Source organism: Dromiciops gliroides, chromosome 1 (genome assembly GCF_019393635.1).
Source record: "Dromiciops gliroides isolate mDroGli1 chromosome 1, mDroGli1.pri, whole genome shotgun sequence".
NCBI lineage: Eukaryota > Metazoa > Chordata > Mammalia > Microbiotheria > Microbiotheriidae > Dromiciops > Dromiciops gliroides.
The window spans coordinates 7273306-7299190 of NC_057861.1; the positions used below are offsets into that span (position 1 = coordinate 7273306).

The window sequence follows — 25885 nt, forward strand, 5'->3', positions numbered from 1 at the left end:
CTTCAGGCATGAACACCCAAGTCTATCAGGTGAGCTCATTTTACACGAGCCCTTCGAAGACCCCCTCCTGCTTAGCTTCAGTTGCCCATCCCCCATTATCAGGTGGTTCTGCTGCCCCTTGAAATGATGAGGTCTCAGCAGCTAACCTTCATCCATCCAAACCCCGAGCATCTGCTGGGCACAGAACCCTCTGCTTGGCTCCGGGGGACACCCCCAGCCACATGGGGCTGACCTGCCCTCAGGGGGCTTACCGTCCAAGGGGTGGCTAAGAGACACACAGAGAACTCTAAGGCACCAGCTCACATCACTGTGCTTCGTGCACGGGGGAGCAAGGAGCCCCAGACTGGAAAGCAAAGCCCCGTCTAAGCTCCAGCTCTGCCCTGCTGTGGGACCGGAGGCAGATGTCCCCTCTTGTCTAGGCCTCGGTTTCCTCGGCTGTAAAAGGGGACCGATAACCCTTCCCCTACTCCCACCCCAGCCTGCAGGGAGCAGAGCATTGTACACAAAGGGAAAGCCGGCGGGCCTCACCTGACAAACGGGGGACCCTGCAGCTTTGGGCATGCCCAGGTTGAAGGCGTGACCTCCCCCCACCAGTAATGACAGGCTGTGTCCCTGAAGGCTCACTGAGCCTTTCCTCACCCCCCGGGCAGGCAGGCAGGGGTGCAGGGAGAGGCTTCCTCAGAGAGAGGACGGCCCGGGCTGGGGCACAAAGCCCCTGTCCCCAGGAAGCTCACAAAGGCCAAAATGCTTTGTGCTCCGGGTTCTCTGGACAATCCAGTGCCCATAATGAAGGGTGTGGTGAGAACAGAACAAACCCAGAGACAGAGACACAGAAAGAGGCGAGAGAGGCAGAGAGGGAGGGAGGGAGGACGGCGCACTCACTCACCGCGGCTGTAGAGGGGGCTGCTGCTCAGGGGAGGCGCCACAGCCGGGGTGGGCTTCTGCGGTTTGGGCTGCACTATGATCTGGTAGCCCTGCATGAGACGTTGGCAGATGAACTCCTCAAACACTTGCTGGGCGGTCATCTGCACGCCCTCCTCATCCCTCCTGCAAAGACACGGCCACCACATCAGACCAGCAGCAGCTCCTCCCCCGCCACGGCGGTGAACAGGGCCCCGCCGTCCTCGTCCTGGGGGGCAGCGTCCTTCAGCAGCTGAGGGATGGCACCCGGGTGGCAGCCCCGGATCAGTGCTGCTGCCCTCTCCCTACGTCCCCTCTCAGCCACACGGCAGGGAGCCCGACCTGGACCCAGAAGCCCTGGCAAGTTCTCCCCTTCTGACCCGTGGGGCCCGGACAGCTGCTGTCCTGAGCAGCTGCTCTTCATTCAGTGACCAACAGAGACACAGAATGTGCTGAGAGTGGAGATGGAGGCGTGTACGACCGCTGAGAAAGTGGGAACTCGATGTAATTATTTAATGGATGGTAAAGGTAACTAATTTAATTAAATTTAGATGGTGATCAATACTGCTTCTATCGGAGTACACGATAATACAGGTATCAGCTTATGAACCTGAGTCTGAGGACATGCTAACAATAGCTTCATGTCTGAGGCCAGATTTGAACTCAGGTCCTCCTGAATCCAGGGCCAGTGCTTTATCCACTGCACCACCTTGCTGTACCCAACCTTTTCTTTTTCTTTCTTTTTTTTTTTGGGGGGGGGGGTGAGGCAATTGGGGTTAAGTGACTTGCCCAGGGTCACACAGCTAGTAAGTGTTAAGTGTCTGAGGCCGGATTTGAACTCAGGTACTCCTGAATCCAGGGCTGGTGCTCTATCCACTGTGCCACCTTGCTGTACCCAACCTTTTCTTTTTCAATAGATTTGTTGACAGATACACAGAAGGGGCACAGATTGAGCCTTCCATGAGCCAGGCATTGTGCTCATGTGCTAAGCTCTGGGAATCCTGAAACAAGCAGAAAGACAGACCCTACCCTCAAGGATCTTACAGTCTAACAGGGAAGACAACACACAGGAGGCCAGGTCCCCCAGGCTGGACCTGCACGAGATGTGCACCTCATGGTACGGTGCTCACGCCTTTCACAGCCCAGAGCATCCCAGGAACGGTCCATCTCTGCATCCCAACTCGGGGCCACTCTTGAGGGTACACTGGTCTATCCAGGAGGCTTCCCATAGGTCTCTGGCCCTGTCCCCAGGGCATCATCCCCAGAGGGGCTTCCCTGACACAGCCCTTCACCGTGGGCAGCACTCTAGGTGCTGTGCTTGGCTACCCAGCTTCCCGAGGGTGGGACTGGTGGCCCTCTGTGCCTGTCCCACCTTATCAGTCACACGCCCTTCTTATTGCTCATGAACTCTGATCCCCTCAGCCTGGTCTGTGACAGGGACAGGGGCACTGTTCACCTCTTCACTGGGGCCAAATTACACAACACAGGCTTTCTTTTGGGTTCTTAATATTTACATCATTGTCATTATTGGGAGTGTGCGTGCGTGTGCATGCGTGTGTGTGTGTGCACATGTGCATGCGTGCGTGCGTGTGTGTGTACACACGCATGGTGTCGGGGGCGCAGTGTTTAGCCCTCTGTGGGTACCTGCTTGGCTTCCCATTCTCGACGCCGCTCTTGGGCACCCTTCTGACATAGCTCCCCTTAGATATGTACCTCACAGCATCATCTCCAGGCCAAAAGAGGTGCACAATTCAGCCGCTCGCTCTCTAAGGCTTGCAGATGAACCATTGAGGACTCATGTCCACTATGAAGAGTTAACAGATCTTGCATTGTGCCATTTCCTGAAGACAAAAAACCCACCTGATCCCCTAAAGAAATCGGCACAAAGAACACAGCCCCAAAAAAGGAAAACATCGCTGAAAGACGCCTGATGCCTAATCCAGGCAGTGGCCAATGGTGACGTGTCAGGGAATGTTGGTGAGGGGAAGCCTGCCTCCCTCCTTGGCTGGAGAGGTGGTGGACTCCTGGGGTGGACTGGGGCATACTAGTTGTCAACCACAGCCAACTGGTGGGTGCTTGGCTTCACTTGGTCATACCTTGGGTATGAGGAGGGTTCCTGCTGGGCCTTATGGGAGGGGAAGGGTATTAGGAAGAAATGACAACTCTTCCTTCAAAAGAATCCTCTTTAAAAGGAGATGATACTCCAAGTTTAAGAAGCTCCAGGTCTCACACAAGCAGGTGTGGAACAAGCCTGAGCCTGTGTGACGTTGGCCGGGCCGCGGTCGGCCCCGGACCCTCACCTGTCCATGTCTGCCTCCGGGAGGAGATCATAACAGCCTTCGGTGTAGTCATTCTGGAGGCCCTGGCGGTCTGGGAAGTAGTCGGTGGTGAGGGGGAGGCACGCCGGAGTAGTGAGAGACTTCCAGTCCACTCCGACTGTGCAACAGAAGCCTGGCACTACAGGGGGAGCAGACAGCGTCAGAACTGCCGCGGGGCGCAAGGTCACGGGTGTTCCCCCACAAGGAACGTTTAGGGCACAGGGAGAGGAGAAGGGAGACAAGGAATGGAGCGAGAGGGGGTCGAGTCGCCAGAAGAGGGAGGAAAAAGGGGGGAGAGAAAGAGAGACAGAGTTTGTTAACCAGGGCAGTGCACATGCTTATCCAGTCCCATCATGCAATGGGATGTTCAGCTAATCCTGAGAATCATCAGTCAGTGACAAGCTGGAGAGTTGCGAGGCTGGTGGGTTACATGGCAGGGCGGGTACCGCTGCCTCCTAAGCCAATGAAGAGCGGGTGAGCGGGCGGGCAGGCCGGGGCCGCCCGCGCAGGGCAGGAGAGCTCAGCCGGATTCTGGACAGAGCAGTGGACAGAGCACAAACAGGAGTGATTGCAGAGGCGGCCACCCAAGCAACAGACCCAAAAGGGAGAGGGGGTGGGAGACGGGGGGGAAGGGCCCAACAGGCACAGTGCAGTCTGAGGGGCTCAGCCACGTGGGCCTGCCCAGAGCTCCCTGCTTCCGGCCACGAGGACACCGAGCTCTGTGTCCCCAAAGAAGGGGATAAAAAAAGGCAACATCTACACTTGGGAGTCCAGAGAGGGTCCACACCATCCGGGCGGCCCTCAGGGAACACCAGCCTGAGCGCCTCTGTGACCAAGGAGGGACGCACCCTCTGCTAAGCCCCCTCCCCAACAGATTGCCACTTGCAGCACCGAGTCCACGATGCCCTGAAGGGTCACTGGAGAATCCCGCCTGACACTTAAAAGCTACTGCAGACTCTGGGAGAGCCTCCTAACATAAATGTGCTTGGATCCCTTTACGATGTGCAGAAAGGCCAGGGATTGTCATTAATATCCAAGAACTCGCATTATTTAATTAATCCTCTCCATTGCCCCAAAAGGTCAGTTGCGGGGGTGGGGTGACTGTTCCCATTTGAGGGGCAGCTGCATGACTCTTTTCCACTTGAAGCCTCAGTTCCCCCTCCATAAAACTAGGTGGCCTGGGAGGTCCCTCCCAGGCACAGGTGGTGAGACGGGCAGCGTGGAGGCCTGATGAGGACCAGTCACCATCACCCTGGGGGAAGGCAGACAGAGGTGGGCTGTTCTGGGCCCAAGCGCCCATCGGCCAGGGCCGGGCCTCAGAAAGCCTTTGTTCTGTCCCTCTGAGCTGCACTATGGAGTGAGGCCAGACTGTAAGCTCCCGAGGGCAGACACCTTGGCTCAGCTTGGCTCTGTCAGCCCAGGGCTGTATTTGTCAGCCCCGTTCCGAGCGCTCAGAAGAGCTTTAAAAAGTCTTCTGCTGGAGGAACATCCTGGCTCGCAGGCTTGGGGCTTCCTCCCAAGTCTCCCAGTAGGAGAGAAGCAAAGCTCCCAAGTCCCAATACCAGGCTGTCCTCGGGCCTAACCCTGGTCCATGACAGTGACATGAAGAAAGGCCTCGTCAGGGGCAGACACAGACACTCTAACCCATCCCAGTCTTCCCAATGAGCCTGTTTCTAACTCCTCGAGGTCCAGCATTGCTCAGCCAGGCTGAGACCATGGCCACAGGAAGGCCGGCCCACATGGATGCCTTTCCTCTCCCTTAACAGGACAGCACCTCTGACAGCAGGTGATTCACCCCTGCTGGACACTCCCAGCCCTGGGTCTCACACCTCAGGCCCCTTCCCCAGCACTCAGCTCTGTCACCTCCACTGAGCGTGTCCCACTGCCTGCGATCGAAAGCCGGCACCTGCCTGGAGTTCTCGCCTCAGCCCTCCCCCTCCACTTAGATGGGGCTGGGTCTCCCCTGTTCCCTTCCTCCTCCTCCCCCCAACAGAACGTAAGCTGTTCCCCCACCCCCACTCTCCCTAAGCCCCCTCTCGGCCCTCTAGCCACAGATGCCCCCCCCCCCGCCTCCCGAGAGCCCCAGGAACCTCCTCCAATGAGCCGCTCCCCCTTACTTGGACCTGAAGAGGCAGCTGCGCTGTCTTCCAGGGAGTCCTTGCTCTGGGCTTTGGATCCTACAGAAAGATGAAGAAACTTGAGACAAACTAGTCGTGTGCACCCCCACCTTCACCACGCCACTGCTGAACAAGAGCCTTGCTCTGAGGCCCAGCCGGTCTGCGTGGGGACAAGACAGACCCATGGAGCCCCTTGTGCACTGCGGGGCCCCCCCCCCCGGGGCAGGCCCATCCCCCCCGGGACAAGGGCCATCTTTCTGTGCACTTAGTGTTGCAGCCCAGCTCCTGGTTGGCACACAGTGAGCACGTGCCAAATGAAGGAAAGAGAACATAACACAAAAAGAAATGAGCTCTGCATCAGGACCTGGGTGCAAATCTGACCACTCCACCTTGCCCAGCCTCAAGCCTCTCACAGGCTGACAGCAGTGCTGGGGGGGCAAATTTCCACACCAGGAATCCCCCACAAGTGAGTCCTCACGTTGGCGAGCTAAGTGCTTCTAGCTGCCTGGTGGCATCCATGTGGATGCAGAAAAGGGACGCCAGGTGGGGGACAGCAGGCGGGGAGGGCGACAGTTACTCCTGTGTTCTGAGCCGCCTCCTTTTCCTGGATGGAAACCCAGGTTGCCTCTGCTAAACAAGCTGGGCACTGAGACCAATGTGACCACTCCCACATGTGCCTACACGGTCAAGGTTCACAGGCCAGGGGCTCTGTCCGCGGCCTCAAGTCCCAGTACAAAGGTAGCCCCCGGGCTGACCTGGCCCGTGGCAGTGACGTGAAGGAGGCCTTGTCACCGTCAAACACAGGCTCGCTCCCTTCTGTGGTCACTCCAAGGAGCCCATTTCTATCCTCCTTGAGAGGATGCAATGGACAGCCCCCAGCTCGAGCCACTGCGGGAGCCTGAGGACCCAGGAAGAGCTAGATGGTCATCGAGATCCCCACTTGTTCCACAGAGGCTTGGGGGGGGACGGGGGTGAGCAGCCTGTCCCAGACCACGGGGAGCTGCATTTGGACTGAGATGCTATCCCGCCATATCTGCGCTAACCGTCTCTCGAGCTTCTCTTCTGGGTGGCCTTCGAAGCCCAATGCTGCCAAATTCCTGCCTTGTCTCCAGAACACCAACAAGAAATGTCAGAGGCTCAGACTCACGCGACCTCCCTTCCACCCAAGCACAGAATGGGAGTTGCTGCTGAATCAGGCCCGTATCTCACCAAGGAGCCCTTGGCTACATGCCTGTCACGTGGTCATCTGTCCAGACCAAGGCCCTGATGGGAGGGAGCACCCGTCCCAACCTGCCACTCCTGCCCTGCCCTCTGCAAGCAGAGGACGGCCTTCTTCCACAGGACAGCCACAGCCGTCACATCTCCTCCTCTCCGAACAATCCCAGCTCCTTTGACTCATCTTCCGCCATCAACCACCACCCTGGCTGCCAATGAACGACCTTCCTAAACTATGGTCACTAGAGGGCCACGCAGTCCTCACGTGGACTGACCCAGGATGCGGAGGCTGCCCTGGGGGGAGAAAGGGAGAGAGGGGGACAGGGACCAGGAGGGAGACACGGAGAGCCTGGCCGCCTGTTCCATCACATCAGGACTCCCCCTTCCCCCCTTTTCTTTCAGACAGGGTGGGTGAGGGGTTTCTAGTCTTGTGCTGGTGGGGCCGGTTTTTCAAACCCAGCATTTGTGCAGAACGACTGTTAACCCGTCACATCCAGGCCAGTGTCTCCTGGTTTGGGTCACTGAGAAATTGGGAGAGCGCGCCACCTACTGGCAGCTGGGTGGCATGGCACCTAGTGGCTAATGACAAAATAGCCAGTGCCTAACGGTGCCCAGCAGCAGCCCGGTGCTTTAGAGATTGACCCCTTTGATCCTCACAACAATCCTGGAGGGTGGGTGCTGTCCTCATCCCCACTGTAGAGCTGAGCAAACTGAGGCACACAGGGTGACGTGACCTGCCCACGCTAGTTAAGCATCTGAGGCTGGACTTGAACTTGGATCTTCCTGACTCCAGGCCCCACCACCTCGCTAGATAGCACATTAGAGTCGGGAAGGCCCAAGTTCAAATCCTGCTTGGGATGCTTGCTGTGTGACTCCTGGCAGGTGATTTCACCTCTCTCAGCCCATTTTCTCGTCTGTAAAAATGGGGACAATAGCGCCCACCTCAGGGTTACTGTGAGGACAAAAGGAAACACTGATGTAGAAAGCACTCAGCCACCCCAAAGAGCCGTGGAAATGCTGGAGAGAGTTGCTACCTACGTCCAGTCCAGATGACTGCCAACAGAACCCCAGAGCCCAAACCCCAGCCAGGCACCACACCTGGCGGGGGTCTCCCCACGGTGAGTGCCGGCACTTCTGCTAGCTTGGCGCAGGAATGGGCGCACAGAAGTGGGGTTTGACCCAAGGCCAGAGGGCAGAGCCAGGGGGGGGGGGGGCGCTATCTGTCCCAAGGAACAAGGCACCGGCCTCGAGAAGGGCTGGGCCTTCCTAGCCGGCTGCGGCCTTGCTGCTCCTGGATTCCCTCGCATCGGTTTTGTCAGACATCCGCTCTCTGAGACCAGACAACAGGCCCTGCATCCTCACTGTCTGAGGGGGACGCAGCGATTTTCCAAGGCTCTCAGGCACCCGTGGCTTCTGGACAATGCAGACGGGCTGGGGGCACACAGGCATGGCCTTCCTTTTGCCTGCTTCCCCCCTTCGCCCCCAGTGGAAGACCCTCCTTGGATGCTCATTTAAAGCAGATGTCACCCATCTGTGCTGCCACCTGGTGCCCGATTGGGAGCCGGGGAATTGCACTCTGTGTTGGTGGTTGGTTAGTCGACAGCCCCGGGAAGGGTCCAGGAGAGTAACGAGGCTGGGCAGAAGCCCCGGATGAGGCATCCCTTGGCGTGGGATGGCACCAAGCCATGGCTGAGAGCTTCCAGATGGTGGGGGCTGGCTGTTACAGAGGACACTAAATACTGCAGTACAGGTCAGGAGGTCTCAGGGAACCCCAACGCCTGTGTCAGCCCACGCCCACCCACGCCGATTCCAGAGCCGGCCTGGATTCACTGAGCAGCAGCAGGAGATGTCTAAGAAGGAGTTTCTGGCCTGGGGCTTCACAAACCTCTGACAGAAACTGAGCATTTCCTTCCAAAACGTGACTCTGAGAAGGGAGTGGGGGGCTCGGGGAGACGGGAAGGCTGTGACACAAACAAGGTGGCCCCAGCAGATAGCTGTTTCTCCGTGACTGGTGGTGGGATTCTCCTGAGGAATAAAGGTGGGACTGGAAATTCTGTGATTTAGATAAAGACACAGCTGTCACGGAGGCAGCTGGTGGCGCGGCATAAAGCACTGGACCTGACATCACGAAGGCCTGAGTTCAAATATGGCCTCAGCTATTTAGCTGTGTGACCCTTGGGTAGGTCACTTAACTTCTGTCTGCCTCAGTTTCTCCATCTGTAAAATGTGAATCCTAATAGCGTCTCCAACACGAGGATAAACCAAGATAGTTTCTGGGCGGATGCTTAGTCTCACACCAGGAGTGCCCACCCTCGGCCTGTCCCCATGCCCCTGGGCCTCCAGTAAATGCTTCAAAAAAGAAGGAAATGAATTTAAAATTTGCCGATTTGCCCCGGCTAACAAACACCTCGGAATTTCTGCCCATCTTTTCAGACGAGCTCAGTCGCCTCTTCTAAGAAGTTGCCCTTGACCCTGCCCCATGCTCCGCCTTGGGCCCTCGACCACCGTTTGGTGACCCCCATTATTCACCGTCAGAAGCAGGGTCTGAGTGCTCACGCTGGGCACCATGCCCTGTGCCACGCACCACACCCGGCACAAGGCCCAGGGGGCTCAACAAACCCCTGCTGAATGACGTCATTGACCTGGGATAACGAGCTCGGTGCTCCAAACCCAAAGGGTGGCTTAAAGCACCCACAGCCAGCCAACACACTTTTCATGCCCACTCCAAGTTTCCATGCAGCCGCTTTCTTTTTTGGTCAGGACAGGGAAGGTAGAAGCGGCCGCCTGGCCGGGGGGAAGAGCAGGAGGCACCCCATCTTACGCCCATTTCTCCGCTACAAGGCAGACAACACTGGGAGACTCCGGGGCCCCCAGGGCCGAAGAGTGGCCACGGCCCCAGCCAGGACCACGTGTGAGCTGCGTTTGCGTGGCTTTCCCCTTCTGTGCGAGGACAATGCGATCTCTCTCTCTCTCTCTCTCTCTCTCTCTCTCTCTCTCTCTCTCTCTCTCGCACTCAGCGCCACTCCAAAGCTGGAGCTGAGGGCCCCGCTCCCCAAGCAGGTGTCCCTCCCTCAGGCCCGGCCGAGGCCTGCCAGCCAGGCACCGGGCACCAGCCATCACCCCTGACCCCAGCTCCATTGCTGGGGCCTCTCCAGGGCCGCCTCTGGACAAGCTCTGCCAGCGGGTGTGGGCGGGCTCTCCTCCTCATCCCTTCAGTGCAGCTTCAGTGCCCACCTTTCCCAATTCCCCAGGCAGGGCATGCGGCCGGCTCAGCGATGCCTTGAGGGGAGATGCTCTCTCCCAGCACAGATCACCTCCCTGCCACTGCAGCTTGCTTGCTGCTTGGGGGCAGCCAGTGTGTGGCCAAGGCCAGCCCAAGCACCTGAAAGGGTCTCCCTTGTGCCTGAGCTCTTCACTCCAGGGATAAGGGGCACACAGTGAGTAGGTGCCTGAGGGAGGATCTGAACCCAGATCTTAGACTCCATATCGCCACCACAAAGCCTCTCCATCACCCTGGGAGATTCCAGTGGCCTGGGTGCCTCAGCCCCTACTAGACCAGCATCTCCTGGGTGGTTGGATCTGTATCTTGCCCAATGGCCTGGCCCAGCCTGGCACCACTCCCCAGGATTCAGCCTCGCCTGGCACCAGGCCCACCTCCTCTAGCCCCATCCGGCCATTCGTGTTCTTCCCCTCTAGTGGGATAACCTGCGCCTTGCCACTAATCTCTCCGTCCCATCCCCCCTTCAGAATCCATCCGGAGTCCTCCTTCCCCGACCACTACATCCATGCCGACCCTCCCCTAACCTCCCGCTTGGAGCCAATGCCATGGGCGCTAAGGTTCAATATTCTCTCATTCCAGGCTTTGTCATGTGCCCCTTTTCCCCTCTGACCCTGCCCCATAGGGGCAGGCCCTCACTCCCTCCGGCCTGGGCTACAGCAACCGCCGCTGTGGGGAGCAGAGGGTCAGTCTGCTGCCTCCAGGCCCAGCCAGCACTCCGCCAGGCAAGTGATCTTCCCACAAAGCAGTGTCCATCCCCCCACCCCCCATCACATTAACTCTGGTGGCTCCCTATCAATCACAAAATCCTGTTTAGCTGTTAAGACCCCCCCCATACCTTCCCATTCCAGTTTTCTCCCCCCTCCCTCCACCACCAAATTCTCTCTGATGCAGAGCCAGGGGCCTCCTGGCAGCTCATCTCCAGACTCCTGGCATTTGCATTGGCTGTGCCTCCCACCTGGCGCTCCCTCCCTTCTGCTCTGGCTTCCTCCCAGTCCCAGCTCAAGTTCTCACCTCCTAGAATTCTGGTGCCTCCCCTCGGTGGATCATGTCCACGCTGTCCTGCCTGTGGCTTGTTTGTCCACAGATGTCTCTGTGTTATCTTTCCCATTAGACTGGAGGCTCGTTGAGGGCAGGAATGCTCGTTGTCCTTTCTTTGTATCCCCAGGGTTTAGCACAGTGTCTGACACGCTAGGTGCTTAGTAAATGCCTGTGAATTCTCTGTGGCCAAGAGCCACACCCCAGCCATGCCTGGCCTCATGCCTACACAGTGTTGGGGGTGCTGAGCAATGGCTCCCAGGCCACCCCCTAGACGCATGGCCCATTTACAGGTCCCACTAACAAGATAGGGCAGCTGTAAGCAGGTCACCCCCAGCGTGGCTCAGCCTAAAGATAGTCACACATGGCCCCAAATCCTGGTTCTGTCGCCTCTGTCTGCTCTTACCTCCGCCGCTGCTGCTCACGAGGCGGGCAGAAAACTCGCTCGTTCCACTGAAATTCAGGAAGGACGCGCTGTCCCCAGGCTGGCGGGAAGGGAGGTGCCTGCAGAGAACAAAGGGCCAGCAGTTGGGCTGGGCAGGGGGATGACCCACGGTGACCCAACAAAAAAGCTTCCCAAGAATGTTCCAGGCCAGCCACCTTCTCAAAGGGGCCTGGTGACCCCGAGGGAGGCAGACATCCCCAGCCCCAGCCAAAGGGCCCAGGGCCCAGGGGTCTCCTGCCTGTTCCCATGTGCTCAATCCCTTCTCCCACCCAGCCCAGCACTGAGGAGAACACAGAACACTCAGGGATGAGGAAGTTCGAGGGGGGGGGGGTGGCTCTGTGCCTTTGCACACAGTAGGTGCTTTAAAAAAAACCCAATATTGACTAGGCTTTGCCCAACATCCTGATCACTGATGGAAGGTCAGTGCCCTGCCCGACTCCCTCAGGATGCTCTGGTAAGGGGGCGTCCTCAGGCCTTCTCAGTGTCCAAGCTCATCCATCAGGACACATGCCCCGGATTCCCAGCTCAAACCCCACCCTCTACTTTCCCAGCCCCCATCTAAGCCTGTCGGCCATTTAAATGCTAAGTGTCTTCGAGGTGTGGGTCTTTGTACCACCCCCCCCACCCCCCACCCCTGGGAGGGAGGCACTATTATTTGCCCCATTGAGGAAAGTGAGACAGGCAGGGGTTAAGTGACCAGGATGATCTAGCTAGTGAGTGTGTGAGGCCGATTTGAACTCAGGTCATCCTGTGTTGGCCCAGTGCTCTGAGCACCTGGTGTAGGTGGTAAATGAAGTCAGGGCAGGGCCTTATCCCCAGTCTTTCCTTTATACAAACTCAGGGAAGCGGCTGTCACCTGACCCTGCCATAAGTGGAAATCGGGTCCTGCCCAACAGGTCCCGAGGATGGACAGAAAGCCAGGCCCGGGCACCAGGCCTCAGGGGCTAGGCCACTGGCTGAGGCCTGCTCAGATCCCTGCCCTGGGGCTTAGTAGGCCCGGGCCACTCCAGGCCCAGAGCACTGCACGTCTAGATGTCAGGTATAAGTTTCTTCTAAAGCCACTGGTGATGGAGACCCTGAGGCCCAGAGAGAAGCAGGGAAGTAGGTGAGGTCGCCCAAGGAAGAACAGGCCCCGTCCAGATACAAAAGCCCAGGCCTGGCAGCCTCCTGGCAGGGAGAGAGGAAGACAGAGCAGGGGGAGGCCATCCTCTGGTGCCCATCACCACCTCCCGGGGAAGGAGGCATCTCATTTACTGTGCGCCTCCCTCCCAAGAACCTGTGTGTAACCTGGGTTTGACCTGATTCCAGGGCCTGGTGGTGAAGCCTGCCAGCCAGGGTGCGGGGGCACAGGAGCCCAGCCAGCACGGCCGCCACTACCCACGCCTCTGCTGAGACTTGTGTTCTTCCTTTAAATAGGGGGAAGGAGAAGAAAGAGACAGAGAGGTTGGGGAGAGAGAGGAGGGGAGGGGAGAGGCAATGGTGGGAGAGGGAGAGGAGATGGGGAGAGAATAAACCTTTGTTCATGAAAAAGAGAAGAAAGGAACACATGATACGGCTTCTGACCTCACCACTCAACTGGAACGACATCAAAGGTCACCAATGGTCTAGTAACTGCTAAACTGAATTGTGGGCAGCCCGGTGGCAGGGCGGATAGAGAGCCAGCCCTGGAACCCAGAGGAACTGAGTTCAAAGCCGGTCTGAGACACTTCCTAACTGGGTGACCCTGGGCCAGTCACTTCACCGGCTTGCCTCAGCTTACTCATCTGTAAAACAAGCTGGAGAAGGAAATGGCAAACCCTTCCAGGATCTCTGCCAAGAAAACCCCAGATGGGGTCACAGAGAGTCGGACACGAGTAACTGGGGAGAGGCCTCCAGCAGCTGGGAGGAAGCCAGCCCTGGGCCCCCCAAAGGGCAAGGCCTGTGGCAAGCACCTTGAGCTCATGTGACTCTCTGCTCTTTCTGGGGCCCGGGATCCGATTCAGCCTGAGCCGACTCTCAGACAACGATGCCCACACCACGCTGCCCGCACCTGGCTGCGAGGCGCTCCCGGCGGGACCCTCACCTTCCAGCAGCTTCATGATACGCCAGCTCCAGCAGCTCCGCGGACGAGTGAGTCAGCTCCCGCTGCCCCCGGCCCTGGAGCTCGGCCATGTTCTGCCGAGTCTGGTGATGGATTTGGATGGCTTCTCCAGACGGACCTACCGGACAAACAGCCAATGGTCCCCGGGAGCATCACAGAGCTTATAATCCCTCCTCCTCTCCCTCCTTTCCCTCTTCTTCCTCCCTCCTCCTCCTCTCCTTCCTCTTCCTCCTCCCTTCTCCTCCTCTTCTTGCTCTTCCTCCTCCTTCCTCCTTTGCAGCCCACTCACTTTTCCAGCCCTTTGTAAAGTCACCTTTGGCCCCCAACTCAACTGAACTCGGTCTGAGGTTCCCATAGCCCCTACGTGGCACCTGGGGCTCTGTCTTAGTCCTCATCCGCTGCTACCCCTGGAGCCTGTGTAAGTGGTGATCCCTGCCCCCTCCTGGACACAGTCTCAAATATGCCTTGGCCTGCTTTGTTCATCATGCATTTCCCCTGGCCTATGGGCCGGTGTCTCCCCACCACCACTGGGCTCTGTCGTCAGCTCCTGGGCCAGTGTCCCCCGGGCTCTGTCCTCAGCCTATGGGCCGGTATCCCCCAGGCTACCATCCGAGCTGAGGTTTGGACCTTGACTCCTCCGACAAAAGTGATCCTTCCCGCCCTCACCTGACTTCCCTCGGTCCCTCTCACAGGCACCTGGGGCTGGAATGAGCGTTCACCCAGAGGACCAGGTTGAGTGGGCAAAGATGCCTGCGTCAGCCCCCCAGAAGCATGCACTGAGGTGACATATCAGCATTCACGCTCTCTATCTCCCCTACGAAACTTGCTACTGCCATCCCCGTCTCCGTATTTCCCAAGGTCTGGCTCAGGTGGCCCTCGGAGCAGGCTCTAAAGAAATGCTTCTTTGGGGAGTTGAGGGTACCAATAACCAGAGAGGGCAGGCCTGAGGGGGCAGCTACAGGGCAAGGAAGAGGGCGGGGGTCTTGGCAGGATGGGAGGTGGTGACAGTGGAGGCCAGAGGCCAATCACGTGTCCAGACTTACCCACGGGGAAGGTGTGCATCCACCTCCTTCTGTTGGAGGTCAGCTTCATGGGCATGCGAGACGGTGCAAAGGGGTTGATCAGAGCTCGCTGGGGCGTGTAGCCGCCGGGCCGGATGTGCAACATGGACTCGGCACTGCCCACATGGAACCTCCCCGGGGCACTCGAGTCCCGCTGCTGCGTCTCCATCATGTTCTCCAGGACATCTGTGGGTCATCAAGGACAAGCAGCAGGCAGGGAGGAGAGTTAAACACGGGGACAACTGAGAGGACTGGCCGGCTCCCAACAAACGGAGCGAAGGCGAAAACGTGAAATGTCAGAACCAAGACCCTCGAAGAGCAAAAAGCAAACTCATGCTTCTACTAAAGCTCGGAAATGCCCAAGACAACGAGGCACTGAACAAGCCACGAATGAAGGCCGGATGAAATGTAAGGGTCCCAGTGGCGGGAGGGGCAGAGCCGGCGGGAGTCAGGAGGACCGATATGTGTCGGCTGGTAGGCACCGGGCACTTCCCTCCATCTATCCCTCAGGAGCCCGGGCAGCTCCCCAGGGCTCTGCACTGCAGACGTGTGCATCTGCACGAGTACAGGGAGATTCCTCACCCAGAATTTCTCAGGCCAACAAAACCACAGGTCAGATACAAGCAAAAGAGGTATCTGCAAGCAGGGTGATGTAACCTGACCATCTGCTCTGCTCTGGCATGAAGATACCCGGGACAGGACGCCCCGCCCAGCAGCCCCACCCGGGCCGGTCCCCAAGCTCGTGTCACATCACTGACCTCGCGTGCTGGGGTAGCCCAGGGAGCTGCTGACGTCATACTGATGGATGTGCGTGTGGGGGATCATCAGGATGTGGGAGCCCTTGCCCAGAGAGCTGTCGTCCGAGGCCTGGCTCCTCACCTCCTCGGGGGGCAGGGTACGACTCTGAACAGACGGGCTGGAGGACACGTCAAAGGAGCTGGAGCTCTTCCGGGCATGACTCTCTCGCTCCCTCACGGCCCTGAAGAGGAGGACAGAACCAGATTGAAGGAGGCGGCCCAGTGAGCACAACCAGTGCCCGACTTGGGAGTCACAGAACCCGAGTTCAAATCTAGAAGTGGGGCCCTGGGCAGGTCACAGTGCACAGGGAGGCTTGCGACTAGACTGTGAGTATGAAAAGTGGCTTCGTAAATCCTGGACAGCTACAAGTGACTGCTGCCCACGGGACCCCAAAAACCATCGCCGCCCGGTCAGAGACCCAGAAATCTGGATGCTAGACCTCGTCAATAGGGTCCATTAACTACAAATCAGTTTCACTGGTGAAAAGGCCTCCAGGCAGAAGAAACTGGGCTGGCTTGAGCTGAGAGAACCCGGCTCTCCTGACCCACAGGCCAGCTCTCCGCCCACCATCCCTCTCCTCTGCCTGTTACTTCTAGATCACAGACTCGACCCTCAACCCCACTGGGATTTCTGACCTGGAGAGGGGCCAGAGAACCGCTCACTGTGAACAGGACAGCGGCTCACAGAGGCAAGCCAGCAGCCCACGGCTGCCCAGCAGCTAAGGCTAGATTCTGCCAGAGGCGTCACGCCACCAAAGGCTTCCCCTTGGTCATCAGGCCCCATTTATCCCATCCTCGGCTCCCTCTGGAGTTAGCGCCCCATTAGACTGTCAGCTCCTTGAGGGCAGGGTGTCTTCTGCCTCTTTCTGTAGTCCCAGTGTGTGAACACGGCACCTGGCACACAGTGGGTGCTTAACAACTGCTTACTGAACGGAAACAAAAGCCAGCAACACCATCTGGGGGGGGGGGAATGGGGCTCTCTACCCCCCACCCCCACCCTACCAATCAGAACCCAGCACTTTGCTCCCCAAAGCTGCCCAAGAAATGGTTTTGGGAAGCAGAACAAAGCAAACTTTTAAACTTTATTATTCTTGCTTTTTTGGTCTGCATTTTCTTTTTGTTTTGTTTTTTGGTTTTGTTTTTTTGTGGGGCAATGGGGTTAAGTGACTTGCCCAGGGTCACACAGCTACTAAGTGTCAAGTGTCTGAGGCTGGATTTGAACTCAGGTCCTCCTGAATCCAGAGCTGGTGCTTTATCCACTGCGCCACCTAGCCGCCCCTGCATTTTCTTTTGCAACAAGGCTGCTGTGGAAATGATTGGCATGCCTGCACTGGTATAATCTATATCAAAATGCTTGCCCTCCTAGGGAGGGGGAAAGGGAAGGAGGGCATGAATTTGGAACTCAAACTTTTTTTTAAAAAAACAAATGTCAGGGCAGCTAGGTGGCGCAGTAGATAGAGCACCGGCCCTGGATTCAGGAGGACCAGAGTTCAAATCTGGCCTCAGACACTTAACACTTACTAGCTGTGTGACCCTGGGCAAGTCACTTAAACCCAATTGTCTCACTAAAAAAAATAAAATAAAAATAATAAAAAAAAAAACAAATATCAGGGACAGCTAGGTGGTGCAGTGGATAGAGCACCGGCCCTGGAGTCAGGACCTGAGTTCAAATCCAGCCCCAGACACTTAACACTTACTAGCTGTGTGATCCTAGGCAAGTCACTTAACCCCAACTGCCTCACCAAAAAAAAAATGTTAAAAATTTTTGTGGGGGCAGCTAGGTGGCGCACTGGATGAAGCACCAGCCCTGGATTCAGGAGGACCTGAGTTCAAATTCGACCTGTGATAAAATAATGGGATTTGGCAGATGCTGAGGAGCCCCACCCGAAGATTGATTTGGAATTGATTGAATTGGGTGAGACTGAGAGACTGAGAATCTACTTAAGGATGATTAAATCAGGACCACATGTGGCCAACCCTGAGTAGAGTGTGTTCTCAGAGGATGTGGACTGCAACATCAACAGGAGCCCACTCTCAACCAATCAGCTTGAAGCAGTGTGTAAGGACCGCCTCTGCTCTGGACCTATAAAAAGCTCCCACACTCAGTTGGAGGGACAGTCCATGATTGAAACAGGTTCATGGCAGAGGACTTGAGGAAGAACCTGACCAGGCTGGAACTCTAGGCTAGATAGGCCTTTTCTTAACTTTCTGAACTCCACGTCAATACCTGGTATGTTTTAATAAATGCTCAATGCCCAAAGACTGGTGCTAAAGCTTCTAATTTAAGGTGGCCACACATTTAGATTTTAAACATCACAGGCCTCAGGCACTTGACACTTACTAGCTGTGTGACCCTGGGCAAGTCACTTAACCCTCATTGCCCCACAAAAAAAAAATTTTAAATGGCTCATCCCAATAGCTGGGAGCCAGGCAGGCTCAAGGACGGAGTCCCCCCCCCCCTCCACACCCACAACCCCAAGCTCTCTCCTCTCCCTCCCCAAAGTGGGCCCACTGTGAATGTGACCAAGGACCTGAAGGTGGTGAGGCGCTGGGCGCGGGCCGGGCCAGGCAGCCTGAACACTTGGGCGTCATAAGCGTCGTAATCCACCTGGATAGGCAGGGCATTCTCCGACTCCTTTGGGGTCCCGATGGCTGAAATCCACAAAAAAGGAGATGAGGAAGTGCCCAACACAAGGCTCTTATTCTGCTGGGTCCCCAGGAGAGAGAGAGAGGCACAGATGGACAGAGAACAGACTCAGGCTCAGGGTGAATAAAACATGGCTTCCCAATGGGTGAAATGCACCACTAGGGGCAGCTGGGACCCTCATTGTAGACAGCCTTCAAACGGGCGCAGGACCACTGCGAGGTCCAGAACGGATGAGGTGACCACAGGGCTCCCTTCCAAAGGCAGAGCCTAGACGTGTTTTCTTTCCTCTATTGTAGCTCTATGCATGCAGGAGGTACTTAATAAATGTTTACTGACTCTTTCAATGGTCTTCGTCAAAACCAGCCATTCTTGACTCAAAAAGCAGCCTGGGAGCAAGGCCAGGAGACGCTTCAGCATACAGGGTAAAAGCTGATGAGGGAGGGCCCTGATCCCTGCCAAGCAGTGCTTTAAAAAATTAAAGGGGCAGTGAGGTGGCACAGTAGATAGAGCACTGGCCCTGGAGTCAGGAGGACCCGAGTTCAAATTCAGCCTCAGACACTTGACACTTACTAGCTGTGTGACCCTGGGCAAGTCACTTAACCCCAATTGCCACACACACACACACACACACACACACACACACACACACACACACACACACACACACACAAATTAAAGATGGATAAAAGGCAAAGATAAAAAGATGAAAGGGGCGCTAGGGGGCGCCAGAGTGCAGAGCCCTGGGCCTGGAGTCAGGAAGACTCCACTTCAGAAGTTCAAATCTGGCCTCAGACACTCCCTAGCTGTGTGACCCTAGGCTGGTTTGCCTCAGTTTCCTCATTTGTAAAGTGAGCTGGAGAAAGAAATGGCAAAAACCACCCTAATATCTTTGCCAAGAAAACCCCCAATAGGGTCACAAAGAGTCGGATACGACTGGAAAAGACTGAACAGCAACAAGAAGGCAAAGAAGTCGGTCTAGGAAACGCGGCTTCCCGCTGCACCGACCAAGAGAAAAAGGGCCCTCCCCGCCAAACGGCTGAGCAAGAACCCGGCCTGTCCAAGGCCTATCCCCCAGCAGCCCCCGGGTTACCTTCCCTTCACCCCCCCACTGTCCCTGAGCCAGCACAAACCCCTGCCCTTCCTGCTCTTTCCCAGCCCAGGCTTCCTTACAGATGCCCCATGAGCCCTGCCTTTCCCAACGCCTCTCTGAGATTTCCTCCCATTTTACTATAGGTATCGTCCCGTGTGCACCCAGTGCTTCAGGTCTCATTGCCCCTGTCAGAACAGTAGCCCCCGAAAGGCGATGTTGGGTTCTGCCTTTCTTTCTGTACTCAGCACTGAGCACCGGGCCCAGCACGTAGTAGGTGCTTTAAAATGTTTGTTGATTGAGCGACTGACTGAAGCCTCAGTGTGGTACGGAGAGGATGGAGCTTGGAACACTAGGGCAACAGAACCACCTCTGGGAAGGTACTCGCCCAAGTCAGAAAAGCTCTGAGAACAGGTCTGGGGAGAGATGGCCATCATGCGGGCGAAGGACCGCAAAGCTAAATTCCAATGGGCTTCTCACCACCAGGCTGTGGTTGTACCACACACGGACCACTGGTGACATCAGTGGTGTCAAATGTGCCACCCAACACCCCCCAGGGGTCCCAGACCGGATTAAAAGCTAACTGGGAAAGAGGTAACACAGTAAGTCAAGGACCCTCCTGTACCGCTCGAGCATCCCATTTCTATCCAAGTGGGACACCCCAGTCTAAACTAAAGAGGGGTCGCAATCTGGGACCACAGAGGGACAAACCCCCGTTGGGAGAGCCCTGGGGCAATCCATCCCCCACCGGGTCCCTTCTCAAAGCCAAACTACCATAACCCCCCCCACCCCAAGACTGAAGGGACCTCAGGTCATCTGGTCAAACCCCCTTCGTTTTCCCAGGAGCAAGAGCTGAGTCTGGGGACCGAAGAGCAGCCTCTTAACTGGGAAGGGGTTTGGGGGCCCGGCCCTTCCAGGCCTCCCCTGGTCCTGCAGGGGGCTGCCCTCCTGAGCCAGGTTCTCTCACAGCTACACCTTCTGCTCCAGGTGTAGTGGGAGGAAGCCCAGGGCAAGTCACTCCCTCCCCCTTCAAGCTTCATTCAAAGTCCTATCTGTAAAACGGGAGTAACGGGTATAACAACCAAGGAAGTGTCCGAGTGTTGGCTAAACTCTCAAACACTATGGGGAGGTTATTCTCCTTGTGGGATGGGCGGCCAGCTCAGCCAACCCCGTGGCACTGCCTGGGGGCGGCCCACCGGCCCCCCAGCTGCCCCTGGGCTGGGGGCTGGGACTGGACTGTTTTCAAAGACAACAGAAGAAACACTCACAGGTATCCCGGCCATTTTTTGCCTTTTCAGTCGCAGGCTGGAAAACATCAAAGAGATGACATGAGGAAGAAGAAGGGGAAGGACAGAACAAAGCAGTCGCTTCATCTTTCCAAAAGAACATTCTGGGCTCCCGGGCTCGGCTAATCCTCAGCCTTTCTGCTTACATGCCCCATTTCCAAGAGGGCCTCAAAGACCACAGGTGGCATAGAACCTCTAGAACTTCGGAGGACAGTTGTCCATGGGAGGCCTCGGTGCTCACATTAACCTTACTTGATAAATCTACACGTGACTGGGAGGTGACAAGGAGCAAGGACAACATCTGGCCTCCATCAGCTCCAAGGTCCCTTCCAATTTTGACAAGAAACTTTTTTCTATAATTCTAATGAACCCCCCGAAGCGCCTGCTGAGGCTACCAGTGCTGCCCTCCAGTTCACGAAGTTACGACTCCTAACAATGATTTCAGCCCCAAACCCCCTTTGTTGGGTATGGAAGTGGGGCTTGGGGGGGGGGGGGGGCGCATCAATTCTCAAAATGTTTGGCTCAGCCCCCCCCAAAAGCTCTTATTTATGAGGGGTCTGTCTATTGGCATTTGCCATGTCAGAAATTAAAACTGGTAACATTTTAAAACATCTATCAATTCATTTAGTAACAAGAAATTCATTGACATTTATGTTAATATGTCACTTACCCATGTTAATACCCCATGTTGCCATAAAGACCATATTTTAATAAAAATAAACACATTTTGAGAACATTAAAAGAACATTAAGAACATTAAAAATTAAAATCATAAAAATTATCACTTTCCAAAACAAAACCATTTCATGGGAGGAATGACACCGTGTGCCCGTGTTCTGGCCAATCTCCTCAGGCCAGGCTTGGCGGAAGCGAGCTGGCTCCTCCCACCGCTTCTGCATGGATTTGTGTGATCTATCGTCTCCATCGTAACTTATGAAGACGTGCTTCAGATACTTCAGGGAGGCAGTTAGAAAAGGGAGGACTATTTTGATAGACAAATAACACCTTGGTGTTACTATGAAAATAATTCTGGGCAGCTAGGTGGCACAGTGGATAGAGCACCGGCCCTGGAGTCAGGAGGACCTGAGTTCAAATCCAGCCTCAGACACTTAACACTTACTAGCTGTGTAACCCTGGGCAAGTCACTTAACCCTAACTGCCTCACTAAAAAACAAAAACAAAAAATCAAAAACGAAAATAATTCTGAAGTCAGGGAAGGGTCTCAGGGACCCCTGAGGACATGCAGAGCAGACCTTGAGAGTAGCCGCTGTCAGGAACTCCCAGAGACAACCCCTTATACCAAAGCCAAGAGGTACCTGCCCTAAAAATTTTAATCTCAGGGAGCCACCGGAGGCACTGAGCAGTTCCAGGGTGTCCAGTCAGTACATGTCAAAGGCAGCATTTGAACTCAGATCTTCCTGAATATCTAGTTATGCTTGGTGATGCCAGGGGAGAGGAGAACGGGACTGCATGGGAGAGCCAGAGGCCCCTCAGAGAGGTCGGTGAAACCTACCTTCCTTCCAGCCAGCTTGATCCGTGGGGTGAAGCTGTTACAGAGATGCTGACTCTTGGAGGTATAGAAGCTGCAGAGAGGAGAGAGAGGCCCATGAAGCCGATTATCCCATCTCCCTTTAGATCATGAAGGCCTGACAACTGAGGCAGGAGGGGAAGCCAGGGCTGCCGGACTCCAGACCCAGGGCCTCCCACTCTAAGGCCCAAGGCTCTGGCAGGATCCATCAGTCCTTCTGCCCCCAAGACTCATTCTCTAACTCCCTGAGGCTGCGCTGACCCTCCACCCACAGGCCAAAGCTCTCCCCTGAACCAAAGGTAAAAGGTCACTGCTGATACAGAGAATTCCCAGTCAAGCAAAGACCCTCTCCCAAGGCAGGCCAGCACAGCCCTGAAACATGGGGCCTGAGAGCAGCCGAAAGCGTGGAGGCTCAGCGATGGGCCTGGGGTCACCCAGCCAGTGTACACCTGGGATCTGAACCCAGACCTCCCTGCTCCCCCCAGGACAGCTGCAGGGACTGCTCACCTGGAGAACCACAACCTGGGAGACCAGGGGGCCCTAAAACAGCCGCAGCTCCTGTAGGATGCAGGTTGTATCATCCACTCACTGACTTAAATTGCTCTGACCTCTTTATTTATTTGATCCCCTGTGACCTGGGGGTGTTAAGGAATGGGGCAGCAGGAGGAGGCCGGACAGGGATGCAAGAGGCTGGGGTCTACTCCAAGCTCTGCACAGACTCACTGGGTGACACTGGACGTCACCATCTCCTCCATTTCACCAACCATAAAGGGGACAATCTCCAACATTTCTGTTCTAAGCTCCCTTCCAGACAGTCCCTGTTCTGAGGCCCCTCCCAGCCCTGACATCCCCTGTTCCAAGGACCCATCCAACCCTGACATCCCCTGTTCCAAGGACCCTCCCAGCCCTGACATCCCCTGTTCTAAGGACCCTCCCAGCCCTGACATCCCCTGTTCTAAGGACCCTCCCAGCCCTGACATCCCCTGTTCTAATGGCCCATCCAGCTCTGACATCCCCTGTTCTCAGGCCCCTCCCAGCCCTGCCATTCATGATAAAATTATCACATGATCAAGGTTCACAGCCACTTGACTTAGACAACACATGATTTTTGTCCCTGGAGAGATGATGAAAAAAAAAAAGACTTCCTGGTTTTTAGGAACAATTCCTGAGCCCTGATGACTCACACTGCCCATCTTTCTATCACAAGGAGCCTCGCGTTACAATCCTCAGGCCTGACTGATCTGCCGCATTCTTTCTGAAGAGCTCGGTGAAACCACAAGGGACAAGTGGGGTCTGAAGGAACCCTTCTGGGCCTCGCCCTCCGCTGCACTTCAGTCACAAAGGACATGAGAGTCTCTTATCACCAAAGGCAACAAAAGCGTTACTAGAGCCATTTTAGAGATTTAAAGACAATGTCACGCGGCTCAGAACTGGTGCATGTGAACCTCGAACTCCAAGCCCTGGCATTTCCCGACGCTGCCCATACCCTGTCCTAATTTTTTTCACTCTTGCCTTCATTTTGCCCAGGGGGTCATTATCCTCACAGAGTCCATGGGCTGTTTCCTGCCCAGGTGGACACTGGGCACTGGGCTCAGGGACCCTGGAAGGCCAGGCTCTCCACATAGGTTATGATTTCCTCATCCATTAAAGGGTGAAGCCAGATTAGACACCTGCTGGGGGTCTCTTACACACAGGGAGGCCCGCGCACAACATCCGCACCAGGACACGGCTCACTCACTGTCCTTGTGTCCCCAGTCCCATGCCCTGGTCTTGGATGCAGGAAGGGCTTCGTGACTGGTCAGCCTGAGGAGACCAGCATCCCTGCTGCCCACAGCACCCTCCTGCCCCTGCTCGGGGAAGCTCAGGGCAGACCCAGAAGCAAGGGCCCCCGGCCTTTCTGCAATTCTCTCCAGGCCCAGGGGCTACCGCCAACGTGGGACCCCCCCAACGCCTCGAGAGAGCTGCCTTCAGACCCCGCTCCCCCAAGGTTCTCTAGGACAAACCTACCTATGGTTGATCCAGTGAGGGATGTTGTAGTCATCTCCGAGCCGAGAGTCCCGAGGCCCGCTTCGATTATGCAGCTGAGAGGGAAGAGGCGAGAATCACTCAGCTGGAGGAGAAATTACGGGATGGCACAGTCGTCCCCAGCACAAAATCCTCTAGAGGATTCTTGGTGCCTACGGTAAAGCCTCACCTGCTGGGCCTGGCATTCAGGGCCTCCTCACTGCTCCCCCTCCCCCAAAGACGTCCCAGCTTTCCCACCTCCAGCCCTTTGATTATGCCCTTCTCTAGAAGAGAATGCCAGGCTCCCGCACCCTGGCCTCGTGAGAGCCTCACCGCCTCCCGAGGCCCAGGCCTCTCCTGCCACAGGCGAGGGTCGCATGGCCCTTGTGCCCGTCACAGTCTAGTGATCCCAGGCGCATCTTATCACGCCACCCCCTTGAGACACAGGGCCACAGCTGACCTGCCACAAACACCAGCCAGACAGGCCCCTCCCCATTTGGCCTGTCCATTCTCTCGGCCTATGTAGGCACTTGACAAAAAGAGCTCCGGGCCGGGAGGCCAAAGGGGTGGGTTCGAATCCGACTCTCAGTGTGGGAGATGTTGGGATTTTGCCCGTGAGCCCCAGCTTCCTCTAAAGAGACGGCACTCTCACTGTCACCTCCGTCCTTCTTGCCCTTCCCAGTCAATCCCCCTTCATGCAAGAGCCTGTCCTCTGTCGATCAGTTCATTCATCCTGCCTATGGCTTGTCAGTCCAGAGCTGTTGGCACCTCGCCCCCCTCCTTAGACTGGGGGCTCTCCAAGGACAAGGACATCTTTGGCCTTTCTGTGTCCCTGAGGCTCAGAGCAGTACCTGGCACCCAGAAGGTGCCTAATTAATGCACACTGACTTGACCTGACTCACAGATAAAAGAGTTCCCCACCTCCTTACCTTAAACAGCGGCACGGCATGCAGCGGCTGCTCCCCCATGCACACCAAATCCACGCCGATGCCTAGGAGAAAGAACAGACAGACCCCTTCTGCCTGCCGCCAAATAAGCGAGCAGCCGGGCCCTGTCTCAGAAAGGAGTGGATGGCTTCCTTCTGCTCACTCCCCGCCCTGACCCCTTCTGGCTTGCCCTGACCTAGGACAGGAGAGTCCGGCCCTCCTCACTGCTCAGGGGATGGAGGCCCAGACCTGGTCCTGGGACTCCGGCCTCCGTGCAGGCCACAGCCTCCCCTGAGGCCCGCCTAACCCCCACAGCCCTGCCCGCCTCCCTCCCAACCCCAACATTTATTTTGTGATGATTCTGGGGATACTAATCTGGGTGCCAAGTGGAGTCACCCCCAGAGAACACACACAGTCACAAGTGCCCCGCCCAGGAGCCGCCCAGCTCCCATGGTTATTGCCCTGACGTTACCATTATCGATCATGCGCTGCTTTGTCAGGATCATGAGAAGCCGGTCCACTTCAAACACGCCGACCCCGGGGGTGATGACCACCGACATCTGCCCCGTCCGGTCAAAATTGCGGTTGATATAATGCTTGTCAAACACTAAAAACACAAGCACACGGCAGGATGCGTGGTTTAGGGTGCTACCCCCAGAATCCTCTGCACTCTCTGCCCGCCAGAACTTTCAGGGCCCCCCCAAACAGCCGGCCAAGGAGGAGCCCAGCTTCCTGTCACTGAAATGACCCCCCGGAAGTCTCATGCCAAGCACGATGGCTCTCAAGGCCACATCCTCAGGTCCGGCCAGTCCCGCGTGCTACAGTGGAAAGAGCAGGGTGTCGGAGGTCAGAGCACCTGGGCCCGTGGACAAGTCCCTTCCCCTCACTGGGCCTCAGTTTCCCTCCCCTAAAAAACAAGAGGGGCTCAGAAATCTGTGCTCGGCTGCTCTGACCCCAGCCCCAGGCCCGGGACCGCTGCTCAGAGGCCAGCCGCTGGGGCCGCCAGGATTGGGGGCGGGGTCAAGAGTGAGGTTTAGAGGGGATGGGGGGGGGGAAGCCCAGGCTGTGGCTGTGAAGCAGTCCCAGGTGACGTCACTCCTGATCCCATCACCGGCATCTCCTCTACACATCCTGCTTACGGCCCAGAGCTCAGGCTCCA

At 56.5% G+C, this 25885-nt stretch overlaps 1 protein-coding gene across 8 annotated transcripts in view; it reads right to left on the reverse strand.

Annotated features, from left to right (window-relative positions):
* The window catches only part of DEPDC5 (DEP domain containing 5, GATOR1 subcomplex subunit), a 112066-nt gene that overhangs the window by 40639 nt on the left and 45542 nt on the right, over positions 1 to 25885 (reverse strand). For 5 of the 8 annotated variants that reach the window (XR_006356338.1, XM_044002189.1, XM_044002204.1 and 2 more), the window contains exons 15-28: positions 25199 to 25333; positions 24730 to 24791; positions 23804 to 23877; positions 21782 to 21851; positions 20251 to 20287; positions 17780 to 17900; positions 15210 to 15430; positions 14434 to 14637; positions 13373 to 13508; positions 12609 to 12716; positions 11272 to 11369; positions 5336 to 5395; positions 3201 to 3384; positions 887 to 1047 (exon numbers count right to left, since the gene is read on the reverse strand). Coding sequence is in view for 7 of the 8 variants with exons in the window: in XM_044002189.1 (XP_043858124.1) it covers positions 887 to 1047; positions 3201 to 3384; positions 5336 to 5395; positions 11272 to 11369; positions 12609 to 12716; positions 13373 to 13508; positions 14434 to 14637; positions 15210 to 15430; positions 17780 to 17900; positions 20251 to 20287; positions 21782 to 21851; positions 23804 to 23877; positions 24730 to 24791; positions 25199 to 25333 (1671 nt within the window). In the remaining variant the exon portion in view is untranslated. The remainder of the gene's footprint in view (positions 1 to 886; positions 1048 to 3200; positions 3385 to 5335; positions 5396 to 11271; positions 11370 to 12608; positions 12717 to 13372; positions 13509 to 14433; positions 14638 to 15209; positions 15431 to 17779; positions 17901 to 20250; positions 20288 to 21781; positions 21852 to 23803; positions 23878 to 24729; positions 24792 to 25198; positions 25334 to 25885) is intronic. The other 3 variants (XM_044002213.1, XM_044002196.1, XM_044002221.1) reach the window with 2 other exon arrangements.